At 41.9% G+C, this 21,184-nt stretch overlaps 1 protein-coding gene across 1 annotated transcript in view; it reads left to right on the top strand.

Annotated features, from left to right (window-relative positions):
- FER1L6 (fer-1 like family member 6) overlaps positions 1-8,981 on the top strand; it is a 64,391-nt gene extending 55,410 nt beyond the window's left edge. The window contains exons 38-42 of the mRNA XM_066176354.1: positions 554-652; positions 2,092-2,333; positions 2,655-2,818; positions 4,040-4,140; positions 8,309-8,981. Of these exons, the coding sequence (XP_066032451.1) occupies positions 554-652; positions 2,092-2,333; positions 2,655-2,818; positions 4,040-4,140; positions 8,309-8,495 (793 nt within the window). The 3' untranslated portion in view covers positions 8,496-8,981. The remainder of the gene's footprint in view (positions 1-553; positions 653-2,091; positions 2,334-2,654; positions 2,819-4,039; positions 4,141-8,308) is intronic.
- The last annotated feature ends 12,203 nt before the right edge of the window (positions 8,982-21,184 follow it).

Here is a 21,184-nt window from a genome sequence, read left to right as displayed (position 1 = left end):
TAAATTTTTATGTCACCTTCAATGTCTGTATTTCAGCTCAAGTTTTGAGAGCTTTGGATGACCACCATAAATGTTTGCATATAGGGAGTGGAAAGGATGAAGAAACTTTAATTCCTTTTACTGTTGTTTCTAAAGATGATTGTACCTGCTTATATGCAAATATCTGCAAGTGAGATATTTGAGCTCACAGTGAGCTCTATTCTTTATGAGCAAGCTGATCATTGTTTTGGAAACTGCTCTGATGAAGTTTTTCAAATCACCTTTGCCGTGTTCCATTGCAGTATTTTTGTGAAAAGAGTTGAAAATGAACAGGCATATAAAAAGCAAGGAATTTTCCATCCCTCCTAAGCTGGCAGTGACTGCTGTTGTCCATTATACCCCATGAGCTATGGGCAACCAACATCCCCACTCTATCGCTAGACTCTTGTAAACAGAAGAAACCTGAGACTGATGCACAAATACAGTATTTCTCACTTTATAAAAGCATGATTTGATAGAGGTTGGCATTAGTGCCTGACCAGAGCTTTACACACAATCTTTTTTTCTTTTTCAGATACGAACTGAGGGTAATAATCTGGAATACAGAGGATGTAATTCTAGAAGATGAAAATATCTTTACAGGGCAAAAATCAAGTGATATCTATGTAAAAGGGTAAGTTCTTCACACCTGTCTTCAAAATAACACACAATATTTCATTCAAAAATCAGAGGAAAAGAATGTGTTGTGAGACTATTGTATGAGATATTCAGTGACCCTGGCACTTTGCTCTAAATGCCTGCCAAAATTACTCACCCCTATTGGACACTGCTACCTTTCTTTTTCCTGTTTTATCTCCTCTGAAAATCAAGTAACTAAAATGACACTAATCATTAGTTCCTGCTCAGGCAGAGATGACACACAACAAGCACCAAGCTCACAGTTTAGCACAGAGAGATCAGACACTTACAGAACTTGAACTGTAAGAGCTTACACAGATGCAGAGAGGTTGGACATAATCAGAGAAAAGTATCAGGGAGGACTGGGAGGAAATAATGGGCATAAGTGGTAGTACAAAGTACTGAAAATCTCAGATGCCAGACTGGTCATAGATTTCTTGCCGTTTGTCTCCTCCTAGGGAGTAAGTTTAATATGCCAATATAAATTGAGTGTTCAGGGCAGTAGCAGAGGAGCTTTTAGAACTTGACTTTGAGGAATTAAATAGGGAGCCAGCCCTTGTGCTGAGCTGTGTGATGAGAACATCACCATCAGTGCCGGAGTGGTCTGACAGGGAAGCCAGGAGTGAGAAACTTTTTGCTTCTGTGCTTTAATGATGAAGACACAAATCTCATTATGCTCAAACACCGCATGTGTCACTGTATCTCTCTCTGGGCATGGATTTGCACTTGGGGCAGTGTCATGTTTCAGATTGTTACCATTTTTCACAATTTCTGTTTGAAACCCCTTTGGGGTTGCAAGGGAAAAGCTGGTCTTTGGACATAGCACAAAAATGCTAACCTTTATTCAAGGTGTGATAAATCATCTACAGAACTAAAACATACCTAGCTGGGTCATTACCTTTCTTCAGATGAGAAGATTATGTTTAAGAAAGCATTATCTTTTGTACCACAGCACATCTGATATTGTGCACACTGTAGCAGAAACCAAGAGGAGATCACAAAAACCCAAGAGAGACTTCTTCAGCCATACTAACTCCATGTTTATACCTGCAAACAGCAATTGCAAAAAATTCAAGCTCTAATACTGCACATGGTATCAGTTTTGAGACAGTGACACAGAATTTATTAGGATGGCAAAACATCAATACAGGGTGATTAGTGCTGGAAAAACAACTGATGCTGTCACCACTGCCTGTCCCAAATAATAGAGGTGTCCTGGCCAATAGCAAACTGGTACTGGCCAAGTGGTACTTCAGGGTCTGATTGAAATAAAAACCATGTTGTCATTCTCAGCTTTTGATCACCACTGGTCATTACAGCAGCCTGTCCCAAGATCCCCATGACAGGGCTGGGGATCAGGCCTGTAACCAAATAACAATTAAAATTCAAGATCCCCTGGTGACAGGGATGCTTTACACTCTATGATTGCTGTAGGTGGATAAAAGGCCTGGAAGAGGACAAACAGGAGACAGATGTACATTACAATTCCTTGACGGGAGAGGGCAACTTCAACTGGCGCTTTGTGTTCCCGTTCCACTATCTCCCAGCAGAGAAACAAATGGTGGTTACTAAAAGAGAAAACATATTTTCCTTAGAAAAGACAGAACGCAAAATACCTGCTGAGCTGGTGCTTCAGGTGTGGGATTTCGAAAGACTCTCTTCAGATGATTTCTTGGGTAAGTATGCAATGAATCTGCCTGAGCATCATCTGAGGTCTCACCAGACCTATGTTTCGCAGAGGTATGCACAAAGTGGTGTCTGAGCTCCAACTTTTGCTTTTCTCTTTCTGAAGCACCACATTGCAGACTTAGACATTTCTTGTAAAGGCAATAATTAGGAATCAGAGGAGAGTGCCAGGGCAGTACAAATGAATGACTGAGAGTACAGAGAGATCTTCAGCTGCTAAATTCCTCCATGGACCTCACCTGGAAGCTGCTATTTGAAAGTCTTTGTGTCTGTCTAGTCCCTGAGTGTTGTCACATTATTTCTTTCTTCAGGCACTCTTGAATTGGACCTGAATGGGTTCCCTCGAGCAGCAAAGGCAGCCAAGAGCTGTGACCTAGACACAGTTGTGGCAGCAAGCAGAGAAAACAAGATCTCCATATTCCAGCAGAAGCGCATCAGAGGCTGGTGGCCTTTCATCAAGGCTGGGGAGCTCACAGTAAGCAGCCCACTACAGATGAACAGCTTTTCTCTGGGACTAATATGCTAATTTTGGATTTTGAACAACTGGCAATTGTAAGATTCATCCAAATGCTTTAGTCGTTCGCCATATATTTGGTTCAGAAGAACCCAGGTAACTGAGCACTAAAGTGCCTTTTCAGATGCATTCAGTTTCCTAGGGGGACACAGACCAAGAGCTACCAGCTACTCATTTCCAGTAGTATAGCCCTCTATAAATTCAAAAAAGAATGCTTTGATTCTTTTTTAGGGGTTTTCTTCCCCTGTCTCTAGACTTTCATTGATTCTCCAAGAGTGTTCCTAAAGCTTGCCATTGCTTCACATTTCTGTCTATTCCAGCAAAAAGAATGTTTTAATGATAAGTGCCATCTTCAAGTTCACTGCCTTATTCAGCTTGAAGCTGACTGTGTAGTTTCCATTGTAGGATTTAGTGAATGGACTCCACTTCCAAATCCCAGATTTATTTCCCTATTCTCAAGTCTAGTACAATTGATTCCCTTTCTCCCAGTCCATTTTGATCTCTCCCTTGCTTCCACATTTATGACTTTTATTGACATCCTTCTTTCTATTCTGTTCTGTGCTGAATCACAGCCAGTGGACATAGATCAACACTTCAGAATAATACCATCCAAAAATGTATAGGATACAGGGAAAATCACAAATATATGTAAAGTCATTTGTCTATTTTTCATCCATCACAGATTCTGTAAAGCTGATTTGATTTACCCACTCTGAACTGTAACTGGAACCTTTAAATCCCATCTTCCTTTTGTGAGCTGAGACCTCACAGCTCAATGGTTCCAGCACTTGTGACTGAGTGAATTTCCCGCTGCTGATGGATTACATCTAGTCCACGTCAGCAACACAGCTTCCAGCTCAGACTTTCAGCTCTGTCAGGATGTGTGATAGATAGAAGAAATGTCTTCTCAGATAAATTACATTATAATTTAAGAAGCAGAATATATATTTATGGATCTGGAAAAGAGTACCTCTGACCTCTCTTTCCTACAGTCCTTGAGCATAAGTTAGCAATTTGTGCCCGGGTTTTCCTTTGTGCTTTCTCTTCAACTGCAAAGAGTATCTTATTTTCCTTAATCAATTTTCTTTGCCCTCAGTTTGTTCCATCATTTGTCCAAATCCTGCTGTGAATTAGTGATAATAACCCAGGACTGGATGCTTACACATTCTCTCTCTGATCCAGGGCAAGGTGGAAGCTGAGTTTCACTTGGTCACAGCCGAAGAAGCTGAGAAGAATCCGGTAGGCAAAGCACGAAAGGAGCCTGAGCCCTTAGAAAAACCCAAGTGAGTAGCGGCACACTCATTAAACATGCTGGGGCAGGGGCACTCAGCAGGAGGTGGGGAAGGGCAACCACCTGACCTCCTTGCAGGACACCTCTTCATTGGTGTCCAGGATTTTCTTCTCTTTCCTGCTGCAACCTTCAGGAAGTAACTTGTCCAGCTGGTGCATGGCCTGGTGGCTGGCACTGCTGCTGGCAGCACCTTCCAGGTTTGCTGAACTGTCTTCCTCTGGAAGCCCAAATAAATTGCATTGCTGAGCATTTGTCCTCAGCTGGAATTCACACATGAGCTCACTCCATAGCTGACCTGGCACGTGATAACATCTTAAATCATCATAGCTTACAGTCAACTTCTCAGTTTGGTCACCTATAAAGATGAGATGGATTATATTTGTTATATTTATTATATTAATAATAGAATCATTTAGGTTGGAAATTATTTTTAAAATCATTGAGTCCAGCCATTAATCCAGCCATTTCCAAGTCCATTGTGAGGTCATGCTTCTAAATGTGACATCTACACAGCTTTTAAATACCTCGAGGAATGGTGACTCCACTACTTCCCTGGGAAGCCTGTTCCAATACTTGACAGCCCCTTTGGTCAGTAAATTTTTCACCAATTCAGTTTAAACCCTCCTTGAAGCAACTCAAGGTTATTTCCTCTCATCCTGTCATTTGTTACTTGGGAGAAGAGACCAATTCCCACCTGACTACAGTCACCTTTCAGGTAGTTGTAAAGAGCAATAAGGTCTCCTCTGAAGCCTTCTTTTCTCCAGGATGAGCAGCTCTAGTTCCCTTAGCTGCTTCTCACAAGACTTGCGCTCCAAACCTTTCACCAGCATCATTGCCCTTCTTTTGACACACAAAGGATGTGACTTCCATCTCTAATTTTATTGAATTTTGTACCAAAAGAATGAAGATGCTTATTTTTCATCATAAGACTTTTTAATGAGGACATTTTAAGTGTTTTAACAAAAGCAAATTATCCAGAAGGAGCATTTTATCTTTCAGTATTTGTCACATTAAAACAGTATTAGCTGGATTTTTCGCATTCAGAAAAAAAGTACTTTTAATCTATTTTGGCTCAAGTGCTTTGTTCTACTGAAACACTTGAGCAGTTTTTTTATGAGCTGGATAAAAAAGAGTGAGAGAAATTGATGTTATATTTCCTGCTACCAAAGCTTCTAAAATTCAATTGCTAGTCATAATGGTAATCATTGCACATTCTGTTTAAATTTGCTGGTTTGTGATACATCTCAGCATAAACATAAGGAAGAAGGAAGCAGCATAAAGGAATTAGCAGATCAGAGGTATCAGAGCATTGTTTAAAATTAGCCTTGGAAAGACTTTAATCAATCACTTCACCTTCACCCAAAGGCAGGATGACCTTTGCCTGACAGATGTCTGCTTGAAATATTCCCAGTAATGGAAACTAAAGCACCTCTTTCAGAAGAGAGAGGACTGGGATAGCTCTGAAATACACGTGGTGGAAAGCAATCAGCCTAGGAAGTTTTAAAAGGGAGTGGCAAGTGTAATAGAAGGATTACATGTCCAGAAGATTGTCAACAGGATGCACAAGGCACTGTCTCATTTTCCTCACAGTTTTTGAGACCCAGCCCATGCACCTGTAGCTGCCTAGGGCTCCCTGAGTTTTCAAGTCAAGGGCATTTTATCTGCAAATGTACTGCTGGGCCAAAAAGTTGTCACCAGCCTGGTAGCCTTTTCTCTGCTGCACAGCCTGGAGGTGTTTTACCCCAGAAGCCACAAAACCAGTGTCTGCCTTCAGACCTTGCTCTGATTAATCAGTGGGTTTTGTGGTGTGAAGACACAGCCAACATACGACTTAACATAATTCTACTCTCGATTGAGATACATGCCTCAATTAAATCAAAAGTAGGGTGGGGATAGTGTCATTTGACACTACTTATCTCAGAAGCAAAACATTCAGGCTTCTTTTGTAGCTCCTCATGGTGCAGGTGGGAGAGTCATCCCACTTACCTAGCACACATATCCTAAGATATGAGCTGGGGAAAGAGATGACTTGGCCTCCTGAAGGTCCTTCCTCTCCCCATGCAGACAGCCCTTGAAGGACCAGACTCAGCACCTAGGCTTTAAAGTTAGGCAGAATAAATCCTAAGGTTACTAAAGCAATATCAGCATGTGAATAGTAAGAATTATTTTAGCTAGATACTCACTCACTGGAAAGAAAATAAACTATCAGCTGAAGACATAGCATGCCTCAGTTTCATAAAGTTTAAAGATATTAAAATTCACCAGCTCAGTGCCCCCAGGTGATGCAATATGTGGTTCATACATGCAGAGCAGTCACAGTCAGCTGAGAGATAAAAAATGATTGATTCTACCCTCCAAATGAGTTCTCTTCAGGAGGGAGGGGATCTCAAGGACCTCTTTTTGCAGGACCTCCAGATCTCTATGCCAGTACTGTAGATCCACTCTATTTTTTTTTTTTCGCTCATCATGTAGGAACACTCAGAGAAGCAGAGAAATTTTCAGATTGTTTTGTGAAAGAATTCTTTTAATTTAAGAAACAAAAGAATTTCAAAACAAAAATTTATTTTCTAGGAGCTATAGACTGTAGCAGACTCTTTAATGTACCAGAGCAAAGGCAGACAAAGATTAAATGTCTGTGAACTAAGAGAAACATGCAAACAAAGAATAAGGTTCAATGAGTGTAATTTCCTGCTGACCAAAGCACTATGAGGTTATTCATCTCTTCAATTCTGCTAATCAAGACATGATGCCTTTCCGGATGCAGTCTATTGTAATAAATACACTGCTATAACTGATAATGAGTTCTATTGCCTACGTTGCAAAGGAAACAAATTAAATAAGCAACAGTCTGGCTTTTTTTCCCCAGCATTTAAAGGTTATGAAAAGTCCTCAGGCAGTTGGTACATGCAGACTAAGGGTCTTGTTACTCAAGTAGTTTTAATCTTCAGGGTGTCCAGTTTTTAAATAATTTCTTTTAAAACCTGGAGGGCAAATTTGATGATTTATTTCTCAATTATTTCCACCTCAATAAAAAGCCCAGTCTTTCATTGAAAGATATTCAGTTAGCCTTTTACACTAACAGGCTTTCTGTCACACTGGCATTTACTTCCACTGGCTGAACACTGAGTTCACCAGATAACTAAGACATTTCCTAAATTCCTGCAACACCTTTCTGGAGTGAGACATGGCCACAGCTTTTTGTGACCCTCAGTTAATTTCATTCTCCTTATTGCTGCACCATCTGCACAATTAAAGTGCCATTGGATAAGAAAGACAACCTGCCCCAGTTTTGCAGGTGTTAATGTTGCCCAACACCAGTGCATTCATCAAGCCATCCCTTCAAAAAAGCTGGCAGATGCTGCCTTGGGTAGGGCTGTTGGAGGAGCATCACAGTGCCCTCCCAGTCAGGTGTCATGCCAGAGGCCAGGCCAACATTTTTCCTAAACAGAACATTGTTTTCCTCTCTGTATGCAGTCAGATTTGTTGTACAGTGTGAAGAAACTTCTGGGTGTGGAGGGGAACACAACATGGGGCAACATTTGGGAAAATCTTGGATTGCGGGATGCAGATCTTCTCCACTGGAAGAAGATGACTCTTCTTTATGTACAAAGGCAAACCATCTGTGTTTCATTTCATCATTTCCTGTTTTCATAAGGCCTGTTTTAAACTTCCTTCTGAAAATACACCATTTTGGGCCACATGCCTGACCTGAGCTGGCTCTGATTATTATGGCACCATTACTATCACTGTGCAATCAGATTTTTTGTAGTAGCGCATTACCACTTTTGTGATGCTAAATTCATTGAAATTACTAGACAGCTTTTGTACTCAATTTCATGATGCCTGTATTCCTTCTTTAGGGTTTGTCATCATCTTGTTTTCAATTTTGAACCCTATATCATGACATAAATTGAAGTATTTATGATGTGTGAGCTGGAATTTCATTACAATTTGTGTGTGGAGCTTGGTTCAGGAATGGGTGGAAGAAAAGTAGCCCAATAGCTTGTGAAACTCATGGACATTCCCTCTAATCCCTGTAGTGGGTTCCAAGGAATTAAAAGTCCTTTTTAGTCTCAAATATATATTTTGCAGTGGGATAACTTTGGAAAGAGATGGATCTGCCTTAACAAAAGGTTTTCTTTTTCTTTCTTCCCCTTTAGCCGACCAGAGACATCCTTCTCTTGGTTTGTAAACCCTTTCAAGTGTCTGTATTACCTGATCTGGAGGAATTACAAGAAGTACATCATCATTGGCATAATTCTGCTTATTCTCGTTATCTTCCTGGTTCTCTTCATCTACACGCTGCCAGGTGCAATTAGTGAAAGGATAGTTATAGGAAGAGGGTAGATCATGGCTCTCATGGTATTCAATCAAATAAGAAAACTTCCACTAAAAATAAGCCAGACAAAAAGAATTAATTAACTTGAAACTCACCTCATTCCTTGTAAAAAGAAAAGTAACTATTCACATCAGAAACTGGAGCTCTCAGAATATTGGAATGTCTTCTTTGAATGCTCATTCAGACCCATCCCTAATGTACATTATCATTCATGTACATAATGTACATTAATGATGTATATTAATGATGTATGTCATTACTGTTGCAGCTTTACTGACATTATTATTGAAATTGTCATTATGCACCTAAAACTGAAATGAAGAGTAAATCCTTCAATGCTATGCAGAAGTTAATTTCTCAGTCAAGTATTTATTATTACAGAAGAATGATTAAATACTAAGGTCAAAATCTTTACACAAATGTATAATACAGTCTTTGCATAGTTTTGTAATTAACTCTTTTAACTGTTTTATAATGTCATGATTATTTTTAGCTTAAAGGTATTATTAAATGAACTCTAAGGTTAAATTGTCTCATTTGGTGTCATGTAGAATTTATCCTGCACCTCTCAGTAAAAGTGCTGTGCTCTACAAAAACATCTCACACACTCATAAATGAGCTAAGTGCTGATGACAGGGCTGCAGTAGCAGAGACGGAAAGAACTTTTTCCAGCTGCAATTTGAAAGTGCTGGTGGTCTCTGGAGGAGAGGGATCAGGAAGATGAAGACTCATCCATGGGCATTGTGGTAACAAAGGATCCTTGTAGGGAACAGGGAAAATCCTTCTGCTTGAAAGGCAAAGGGAAAGGGGAATGGAAAAGAGAAGGGCTGTAGACTGGAACAAACCATGGAGTATTAAAGAAAACAAAGAATAAAACCTGATGCAGTTGTCAGTGTGAAAATCCTCATCCTACTTAGGAATACATAAAATGTTGTCACCTGTGTCATGCACAAGGCAAGGCTTGTTAACTCAGTGATTCCACTTGGCCTTCAGATGAGTGGTTTTGAATTTGAAATAGCCACCCAAATCTCCTCCAGTGTCACCCACAGTTAGACCTGTTGTAAAGACGACCTTTTTGTGCATGGTGGAAAACATTTTCACAAAGTGTGAGCACCCTTTGCATATTTCAAAGTATCAAAAGGGAAGACAAAGAGATCCTATAAATGCTGATAATTCTACCAAGCTCAGGGTGCAGGAATAGAAAAGCAGGCACCTTGATAATTCTCAGAAGCCACCTATAAGGGAAGCTTGTTTGGTACTGCTTCTACCTGGCCTGCTAAGGCGGTGCAATGAACCTCTGTGTTCTCCTCTGGCCTACCACACAGGTAATTGCATTCGTCTGGAAAATGGATATCAGTGAAACTTCCACAGACAAGACATCTCATTTTTGAAAAGCCTTTTAGAGGCTTATTTTGGATGGGACAACTTGCTCTAAAAATGCCTCTTCCCCATTCCATTGATGACAGAGGCAGATGGCCAAAGGCAAGCTGAAAGCATCCCGTCCCCATTCCATCCAGCAGATCATGACTCCATTTTTCTTCTAAATTTCATCTTCTAAGAATATAATAAATATAATTAAATTATCCACATATGTGAGTATATCACAACTAGACATGTGGCAAAGGACCACAGTGGGTGAGTTTTTTCTGCTCTATTTTTCTTTAGAAGTATTATTTTGACCAAGAAATTAAACCACAATTACATGGCTAAATCTGCCCCAGCTGAATGTAGCAAGACAGTCGTGAAAAGGTGCTGATCACCCTCAAATCCCTCTTCATCTTATATCCCTCTGCACAAGGCAGAGGTGCAGTCTCTGCTGTCTGGTGCAGTCTCGGCTCAAACAGCATGTGTGACATGTTCCTCTGAAACCACATTTTTTAATTTTGTGCTGTTTTGCAACTGAGCTTGTACAAAACAGAAAAGAAAATGTTGTTTTTTGTAATACGTTTCATAATACCAGGAACTTTGGGAATGCAATTGAAAAGCTCCAGTGAGAGCAAATAAAACTATTCTGGTGCAAGAGATGAGAGATAAATATTAATGATTGGTGTATGTTGTGACAGCCAAAAAGGGAATGAATCTGAATTTTTTCCATTGTGTTGGGTCAGAGGTCCTGATGCTGCATAGCAGCTGTTGTGTTCATCTGTCCTTAGTCTGCCTCTTTATTCTTGCTGCCTTGGACTATGTGAAGCACTGGACTGTGGTCTGCTCCATCCTGATTTTTGCAGAATATTCTGTAATATTGCTCCCAGTCTGCAAACTGCACTGGACCCAGCACATTGGTCTCATAGTGACGAATGACATGTTAAAATGACTTGTATATTTGGAAGAAAGAAAGCCCTTGACAAGGTGATATAAGAATTTGCTTTCTTCACATATTAGTCACAGAAAGATTTTTGGTTGTCACGCAGAGCTCCTCATTGCTCTGTGTGCCAGCTGCCAGCTCCAAAGGGATTTTTATCATCTTGGCTGAATAGCCTGCTTGCCATCAGCTCCAAAGTGCAGAGCACTGTCTCATTCCAGACTAATTTATACTTTTTTTTTTTTTTATCAGCTATTTGTGACTGGGGAAAGATCTGGTTCCAGCCCCCCAGACATTTGGTATACAACAGCCACATCTTCTTTCCATTTTCTAGTTAATCTCTGTCTCAATAACAAACAAATGTTTTTTCATGTATTTTTGATGAAGAAAGAATAATTTATAAAACTCTTCCAGACAGCCTCTCTTTTAAGCACTTCTGTAAGCAGCTATGAAGACTAATCAGAGCTGCACTGATTAGCAGAAACTCTGTGTCTGCTTCCTGGATGCCTCTGCTGTGGCTCCAGGATTCCATGTCAGGAACAGAGGCTGCCTTCATTAGGAGCAAGCCAGAAAGATTTATGGAAGTTCCTTCCCTCCCTCTGACTGGAGAATGGCCCTGGCAGAACTCTCTGTGATGATGCTGACAGTTCATTGACTGGCTAATTCCAACATGCTGTTCTTTCAGAGTGACCTGCCCATCACAGCTCAGAACTTTTCTCATACAGCAGCTCCTCAAAAGGGCTGTGCTTGACCCACCAGCACAAGAGAACCCTGCTCCCAGCAGTGGCTCCTCCTTTTGCTGCAGGGGTGGCTGGAGCTCTTTTCCAAGCAGCTTTCCAGTTGCTTCCCTGCCAGGGAGCAACGGGAAAGCTGCAAGGGCAGTGCAGGCAACTGCTGCCTCAGAAGTTGGAGGAGAGACTGACAGAGGGGAGGGAAATCACCTCCATTTCACATGTCCATGTGCAGCCTGCATTTTCCCTTGCCATTCAGATACTGAAAACACAACAGACCTGTAGGTGATATCAACAAGTGCTGTAAGACCTCCTTCCCAAATGTCTTTTAAGACAGGCACATACAAAAATTAGTATCCACTAGTGGGCAAAATTGAGGATCACTGGAGATTGGGAAATACTGTAAGATATGTATATATAACAATATATAACAAATACACACCAGAAATCTGTTGCATGTCTACACTTCTAGGTGGGATGGTCAAACAGTATAGTTGTACTATCATCACCTTCTTCAAGTGGATTCTTTTTCCTTTAGTTTTTTGTAATTCTCTGAAGTAATCATCCATTGAGGCTCTTTGTGTGTCCTCAATCCCTGAACCAGAGCAGTCAGCTACCCTGGGACATCACATCTGAGAGGAATCCTTCACCCTCTTTTCTACCTCCAGCCTAAGTGGCTACAGCTGGTCCTGCAGCCTCGTTTGGAAGGCCTGCCTCTCTACTCTTCATCCTGGATCAAGGCATCTTGCACCCATGAGCAGTGGTTACAGCTGCAAGCCCCTGCTGGGCCAAAGGACATATTTCAGGCAGAAGAAAATCCAGATAGGTTTGTCATGCCCAAAGCATGCTGGCACACAGCTTAGCTTTGCACTGCTACTTAAATGCCAGATTTTAGAAAAATATTAGGAAAAGAGCCAAATGCAAAGGTTGATATAACATAAAAGACAAGGATTTATTTGTTTGCTTACTTATTTGTTAGTGATGTTTCTTTTTCCTGACAGATAAGCAATAGTTAATCCTCTCCAGAAACCAGCACACAGTTCTAATATACTGACAAAGCCCTAACCTGTCAATATGACTTACAGCAAATAAATATTGGCTGCATTTAGTGCTTGTGATGAACTTTTAATTAGCCATAGCAGTAAAACCTCAGCAAAGCACTTAACAAAACACTTTTCAAAAGCCTCTTGACACTATCATTATGCTCTTGGCTCTTGGTGTGTGAATAGTTTCACCCAGGAGAGCAGCTTTGCATTTGGCCAACAGCTCTCTGGGGCTGGTACCCACCATGCAAAGGGATGTACACAGCTTGTGCAAAAGTGCTGCACTGTAGCAGCTTCAAAGGCTGCTTTAGTGTGTGGAACACAAATGTGGTGAGTACAGTCAGAAAAGTCAATATATGAAGAAAAGAGTGATAATAAGAGCAACCCTTTAGGAGGATTTGTTCTGCTTCATTAATGCATTTCTTCCCCATCATTGTCTTTATTTGGAAATGGTTTGCAAGTCCCAAGCGCTGCTTTGGCTGAATGCTGATGGTACGCAGCTCACACGGATAGTCCATCAGCATCTGTGACCATAAAATGGATTTTCTCATGGCTCTGGAAACTGGATTGTCATGTGGCTATTCGTGAGGAGTACTTATGGACTGGGTGAAATGTGACAATACGGAGCATGGGTTTCAAAGCCAGGTATTCTGATTTTCCCTCCCAGGGCCATGGTAGAACCTTAAGAGAGTTGAATATCTGCCCTAACCAGTGCTGTCCGTGTGATCCTGGATTGACATCTACCACTGGTGATAGATGTGCCCTTGAAGGATATGCCCACCACAGACCTTTGCAGTGTGGAGTCAACACATGTGCTGCAAAAATAGTTGTTGGAGTTTTGGACAGGAAAGATTTTCAGCCTGGAAAGTGAAGCTGGGGTGCATGGTCAGCATATTTGTTTCTTTTTCTGTAGCATCTGTGATGAGGAGAGGAAAGATGGAAAGCCTTAATGCTTTCTACTTTCTCCACAGGTTTTGGTCAGGGCCTTTTTAGTTTGTAAAACCAAAGACTGTGCAGGCAGATAAACAGGGAAAAATTGGGAAGAACTATATTTGTAGTTCAAATCCTATTACAGTCCTCTAAAATTCAAGTGACTCTAGAGCCCCTACAGACCCTCAGGTCAAGAGCCAAAGCATTTTTATTTCCCAAACCCTTACTTTCCCACACAATATATCTAGTTTGGGAGCTGAAATTTTATAGATCAGCTTTAGTGGTTCCATTTCCATTTATTGGTTTGAGGAGTCAGCTGGATTTATAGAAAGGAAAGCAGAGACAGATGAGAACTTGGTTTTAGTGTCTCTGTCTGGACTGTGAGCCATCAAAGTGATCTGTCCACCCAGCAGCAGCTGAATTCTTCCATCAGTCTTTGGGGGCCTGTATCATAAACACACTCCAGAATGTGAGATCTTGTGTAGCTGAACTCCCCCTTGCCAAAACATTTTATTACTATGTCAGGCAAATTATTTCCTAGCAGATGTTAGATTGTCCAAGGTGGTCTTCCCATTGGAGCCAAAGAGGAAAGTTGCACCTACAGATCTCCTGCCCCTGTGGTCACTGGGGTGCTGATTTAATTCCCTGTGGCATCATGGTCTGTATCAGACCCCAGGTAGTCCATTGCTTATGCTACACACAAAACCTTTATAGGTACAGAATGAAAGAGGTCTCATAAATGCCTGAAAGGTTGTTCCACTTGGTTATTATTCAGATATGCTAATTTATTCATGGGAAGAAAATGATCTTGCTGCACACAAAACTAAGCCCTGGTTGCTGCAATCACTTACATTTCATTAGCTTCACAAAAAAAGTGACAGGTTTGATTTTGAATTTACTCCCATTCATTTTGCTACCCTGCAAGGAAGTTGCTCATGAGTCCCCATGAGCATCCTCAGGGCTCCCAGAGAGGTTGAGGGACTGACACCTTGTGAGAGATATATCAGTTCTCCGTTTGAGTCCAGTCTTATAATGGCTGCAATATTTAAGAAGCCCTACTGATCACGCCTTGCTTTATTAATTGAACCCATCCAGTGGGGCTGAAGGACAAGCAGAGCAAGTGATATGAATCCTACCTGCTAATTACCTTTGGGTGACTCCTTGTCTTCAGACCTCTCCTCTGCATCCTTCAAGGGCACAAAGTTTTTCCTGCAGTCCCTGATCACAAGACAAGGTTTCCAAATCAGCTCTCACTCACTACTAAAATTAAACACTCACCATTGCCAAGTGGCCTTCTAAAACTCCTGTTTCTTCTCCCCTGTGCCACCTGTTCCCACTACTGCAAGAGCAGAGAAGTCATTTCCTCTTTGGAAGAAAGCAACCTCTTGGGTTCTTCTCTCATCTTAAATTCTGATGGAACAAGATCTTCTTCCACAAGCAATGAAAAGCAGACACACACCTGGCTTATCTGTGCTCATCATTGCTTCCTATGAGGCCAAGTACCCACAGCATGTTAATTACTGAGCATAATTATTGACTTTCTTCAGGTATTGGCTGTAAATTAAAATATAAAATCAGATGGTTCACATCTCTGTAGTCCTTGGGACTGGGAAACTTGCCTGCTTGGGAAAAAGTGAAATTCAGTTTCAGAAAATGCATTTTATGAGCAGGTTTGGCAGCACAAATCAGACCCAGACCTGGAACCCAGCTCCTGCACATTCCAACCCACAGCAGAAGCATAAAGGAGGAACGAGCTCCAAATTTCTCAGCTGATTCTGCTACCTCCAGGTTTCAGAGCAGCTTGATACTGACAGGAGCAGGCTTATCAACAGGAGCAGGCTGCCCTGTGGGATGTGTGGTTGAGGACAGACTCTGATGATGCTGAGGCTCCTCAGCACTGCTCAGGGCGGTGTCTGACAGTAATAGCTCAATCCTACATGACCTGGTCTCATCTCAGCTCTATGGGTCTGTTGGCAGTTCAGTATATTTTACAAGTTTTTCAAAGGCTATGGTTGATTCAAAACCACTGCCAGTTTCTCTTGTAACTGAATCAAATAAATGATGATCCCTGTATCAGGAAAACACACAGTTTAGGGTGTTTTGAGTGCTTTTGAGAGAGCAAGGCAAATTTGTCAACAAAAAATGTTCTTTTAACCTGGGGCAGCTGGCAAGTACTTCATATGGAACAGCTCTTTGCACTGCTTATAATTGCATTAACTTAGAGCTTTTACCAGGCTCTTGATTTATGAACGTGTATGACTGTGATCTCCTATTTTTTAATCCATCAAAATACCTGTCATTGCAGGGCAATAAGGTCTTTTATTCAAGAATCCTTGTGAGTTGGTTTTAGTTTACATACTTCACTGAAAAGGAAGCAAACTGAGAGGGGCATGTGTGCATTTGCACACATCTGCTGAGCTGTGTGCAGCTGGAATGGATCCTGCTCACATCTTGCAAAGCATTGATGATGAGACACGCTATCAGAGAAGAGCCCCTGAAACATTGGGATACCACAGCACCCATGCCAAATTAACTAATTAACAGACAATACGGTTTGTGTGGTCAATCATCCCTGGCACAGCTTAAATATTAAACTGGAGTGACTGTGCCAAAACATCACACAAGAAAGCAGTACTGCTCTTGCTGAACACAGTGGGAGTTGTGTTTCTGGTGTGTGTGGGGTTTCAGATTGCTTGACTTCAAACAGTCAGGAGACTGAGAGTAAGTAACTTTGCTGCTGAAGGCTTTGGAAAAAAGTCCTCTGCTGGTTCTCATCAAATATATGTGCTTCTCATAGTTTTGTAGGTTGGAGGAAACAGAACACACAGTAAAGAGAGAGCCACTGTGATCAAATGCTCCACTATAAAAAAGCTGTCAGTAGCTTCAGTGTTTCATATTTTCAGACTTTTGTAGTGCAGGGCTGAGAGGAAAAAAACTCAACATGAGGGCTGGGAGAAAAAAAGAAACCCAAAAGAAACCTTTCTGGAAAAGAAATCCTTCTCTAGACTCCTGCAGTGTGACTGCAGCCCTGGAGATCAATTTCTCCCATCAGGCTTTCAGGGTGCAGTTCTGAAGCAGTGGGTGGCATGAGAGTCATCACCTTGGGGACATGAGGGCAGGGCTCCCATGAGATGCCCCGTTTGCACAGGTAAGGTGGGGCAGGCACTTGAGGCAGAGCAGAGCAGCAGAGTCAGCTGCCTGTGCTCACCCCACACCACTCCTGCAGCACCTGATGCAAGGACCTCACCAGCCCATCCTCACCAGGAGATCTGCAGATGTTTATCCAAGCTTGGACATGAGCTCTGGCTGCAAATTACATCTTATGGGACATACTGAGATGGGGCAGGAGATGCCACACAGCATTTTTAGCAGTCAGTGGCTGCAGAATTGAACCCTCCTAGTCAAGAGCATTTCAATGCTGGAAGAAGGAGCAAACAGTACACAGTAGAGCAATTCTGAGTGACAGTGGAGAGAGAGCCCGAGTTCAGATTGTGCAGCAGCACTGACCCAGAACAAGCTGTTGCAATAAACCTACCAATCAAACCTTCATGGTTATGAAATGGGGATGTAGGTGCAGCTAGATCCTAGTCCCAGACTCAGTCAACTTTTATATCTAGAAGGTTATATAGGCATAATCAATTCTTTATATCCTTTAGGTAAGATTTCAAAGTTTAGCATGCAAGCATCTGACAGCCTTGAGGAGTAACCTTGAGGTGCATCCCTACACAAGGGAAGATGGTGTCATGCAGCCTGCTGCCCTGCAGGAGAATCCAGTGGACCCTGGGCTGCCTGCTATTTATGGAGTAGGGTGATTGACTTGGTCATATTTACATACCTGCTCTATTTTGGGTTGGCACATGCTCAGCTAGTCCTCAGCCGTTGAACAAGATTTATGGCCCTTAATTATTTTGTTGTTCTCTCTAATCCAGACATGGCCTTCATGACCACCACCAGTGGCTATTGCATAAGCAGGAAAAAGGAGAGGGGGAAGCACACTGTCACAGTCAGGGAGCTGGTAAAAGCCTTCCAAGAGTTTAAGGCACTCAGAAAGTGTGCCCTCATCGTTATTTAAATGAAGGAAAAAGTTTGGTCTCTGTTAGTGACCAAGGTAATGAAAAACCTTTCAGCTGCTTCCTCTGCAGTCCACAGCACAATAAATGAATAGATATTGACTTCGCAGCAGGTCCTCTGTGAGTGGTGTGTGGGCAGGTGTGGGAATGAGCAGTTGGACAACTTCAAGCTCTCCATTAGTGATGTAGACCTTGGTCTCTGTAGAGAGAGAAAGCTCAGCAGGGCCGTGGGTTTCCCATGGTGTCAGAACAAAAAATGCATCTTACAAAGTGTGAGTCATAGGAATTCAAAAGGAAAGGCCTCAGCCTAAGAAGATTCTAGAACTGAGGGGCTGCCTAGGAGGACAAGAGACATCCTGATACATTTGCACATTATCCCTCCAAGACTGTCTTTTGGAGCATGTCTTTTGTTAGAGCAGATGGTCCAATATAACAACAATCTGAGCCACCAATGCTGCATTCCTGCCACAGGGAAGAACCAGCAAGCAGAATTCAAATGCAGCTGGAAAAGAGGCCCATCGCAGATAAAAAGAGCAAGAGAGGGTTCAGTCACAGCCACCACAGGAGGGATGGAAGTTGTTTGGTCAGGGCTAACACCTCAGAGTTCAAACCCCTTTAGGGTTCAACACTGAATAGCAGCACTCAGGAGGAGGAGTGTCAATGCCTGAACTCCTTTCTGCTCTGAGAGCCTCAGGGTATCTCAGCAACTACCAGGGAGGAATGTTTCTGCACAGGTAGGAGCTGAGGTTGGGTTCATTTAACTGAGTTTGGGTTCATTTATTCTGCCTTTCTCTTCTGTAATCTTTTCCCCTACTTGAAGCACAGCTACCTTAACTTGTCTTGGCTGAACTAAACCGGTCATGTTCCCATCCCTGCCTTGCCTTGTGAGAAGTCTTGGGAAAGTGAGAAGCCTGTGCATCAGGGGAGTTAGAGATGTCCTGGGTCGCAGGTCCCAGTGGTGCTGCCTGTACACAAGGGACACTGTGCCTCCTGCAGAGCTCCAAAGGCAGGTCACTGGGCAGTTTTCCCCAGTGCCAGCTCCCAAACAGAAGTCCCTCTCCAGCACCTGGGGCACAGTTTCCAGCTCCAGCACCCTTCTCTCATTGTCTGCTCTTGGCACATGCCTCCCTTCTCCAAGGGAATGAAAAGTCTTATGCAAGGCAGTTCTCAAAACACTCATGTCTTTCCTCCTACAGAATTTATTTTCTGTGTTTTGATCCTGTGGTCTCACTGCCCAGGCCCAGCACAACTGCCCCAGCAGGTGACTCTCACATGAGCTGCACTGCCTCATCTCAGCCAATGCTTGGGCATGACCTATCTGAGATAACATGAAGAAAGCAAGAATTCTCTCACCCCTTTATTTGACCTAGGAAAAACACCATTATCCTACTATCATCACAGCAGTTGTCCATCAGTCTCTTTTGGACAATATCAGATATCTGTTTCTTTCTCTCCAAATGGTAATATCATTGTCACTTTTTTACAGCTGTTCTGATACAGATATTTCTTGCATTCCTGTTGGGGGTTCTGGGCATTACTGTTTTGCAGTAGCAGGAAATTAACTGCAGACACTTCAGAAGTCCAGTAGGCTCTTCCAGTCTGCTAATTACTATTATTAAAGCTAACTAGCTGAAAAATTAAACAGTGTTGCAAATAGGTGTTTGATTGAAAAAAAAGCCCATTTCATCATGAAACCAGCCCAGAAGCTGGATGCTGGTTCCATGAATAGCAGCAGGGAGCAGATCCTGTTCAGAAAGGCTCTCTCCTCAGGGAGGTGAAGGTGCAGAAGTTTTTTGCAGCACTTTGGCAATAGGAAGAGCCGATTTAGTGGTCCTGCCAGACTGACATCAAATAGATGGCAAAGGTCTGTGATTCATCTCAGTTTCCAAATTCAAGAAGAGTGTTTGAAGTAAGCAGAGATAAGGGCCTGAGATAGGTTCTATACCAATTCTTGGAGATGTAGCCACACATGCATCATTTTTTTACTTAGTTTTCAAGGGGGAAAAAAGCCACATGTGAGTCATTAAAGACCTTGTGAGCCTTTCACATACTGTTAAGAGTACCAAGAGAAGGAACTTCTTCAGCACCTGCTCAAACATCACTTATTTGAAGAGCTCTTATGGGCTGAGCTTGATTCCCTGAATGCAGTGTCTTTTGTTTGGTAACGACAAAATACAAATTCTGTTGGGTATGTACTGAGGTTTGGGTTTTTTTTAAAGTAGCTCCTCCAGTCTGAATTGGATGACTGGGATAAGTAAAGACTGCAGATTTCCCAAACCAAATCCTTCCAGTCTAACTCAGCAATGGAACCAAGAGAACATAAAATGGTAGAACATAAAATTTTGTTGCAACTTGGGCGGAAAGTTTCACTAAAGCTCAGGCCCAGGGAGATTTTCCAGGCTGGAAAATTTTATCTCAAACAGTTACAACAGAGCAAACTTACAAGTGTTTATAAAGCAAATTTTGGGATTAGATGGATCCCATCTTCAGAGCAGGTGAGTAGGTAGTAGAACATCTACTGTTCTCACAGAAAGTGTTTTCTGCCTTCCAATATGTAATTTCTTTCATGTTTTCTTGATTTCTTCTTATCCTACCCATCCTGGGACGGAAGTGGGTATTACTGCTTTCTCCCTTGTAGAAACCTGACATATTTCAAGACCTTTTTATTGTTTCTGAGTCATTGACTCTAAATGTATCCAAATTCATCAGCTGAGACCTCATTCTTGCTGAACAGGGCAGCAGGGTAACCTCAGGGGCAGTGCAGTCTAACTGCAAAAGTCACCTTAATAATTATTCTGGTGTGACCTGCTGAGCTGTATTGCTTGAGAAAAGGTGGGGGAGTCAGGCAGATCCAGTCACTTGCTCTGTTGTCCCTGTTTCTTAGTCATGTACTGCAGCCAGCCGTGGAGATGGAACAAAATGGTCCAAGAAATCAGTTCATTTTCTCCATTGTTAATCCCACTGGATCTATAAGGCTGTTCTTAAAGCTTTCCAGTTGAAAGGTACTTTGGGAGTGCACAATACACTGAAGAGTGGAAGATATCTTATTGTATCAGGACACCCCTACATCTTTTTTACTCCAATGTACCATTATATGCAGTGTGACATTATCAACTCTTACATGCAGAATCTGAGCAGAGGAGAGAGTTAAGAAAAAAAACTACACTCAGAGAGAACTTCAAAGACCAAGGAAGGGGCAGATGTGATTTATTTGCACATCATCTAAATTCTATGTCTTATCCTGACCTCAGGTCAGACAGCAATTATTAAGTGAACTTTGTAGATCAGACAAAAAATGTACCACATTACAGTATCCCCCAAAGACCGTCTCCAGTGCAAACTCAGCCTCCCACTTCTGTTGGTAGTGGATTACTTGTGACAGGCTGGGCAGAAGATTGATTATTGTTATAAATTATTTCATGATCTCTTTTCTGATGCAATAAAAGGCAGTGATTCAGCTAACCAGGGAGTGGTGAACAAAAAGAAAAGATGGAATTAATCAATTCTGGGGCAGAAGTTTGCTGGTGAAAGATTTTTGAATCCATTTAAAATTTCGATCAGTTCTTTTTATTTCTATTGAAGTCAGTAAGATGATACCAGCATTCCACTGTGAGAGGTTGC

The sequence above is a fragment of the Chamaea fasciata genome, unplaced genomic scaffold (assembly GCF_029207755.1).
Source record: "Chamaea fasciata isolate MVZ Bird 193981 ecotype frontalis unplaced genomic scaffold, bChaFas1.0.hap1 SCAF_1, whole genome shotgun sequence".
Lineage (NCBI taxonomy): Eukaryota > Metazoa > Chordata > Aves > Passeriformes > Sylviidae > Chamaea > Chamaea fasciata.
The sequence above is the reverse complement of the archived record's forward strand: the minus strand, read 5'-3'. Positions and strand labels throughout refer to the sequence as shown.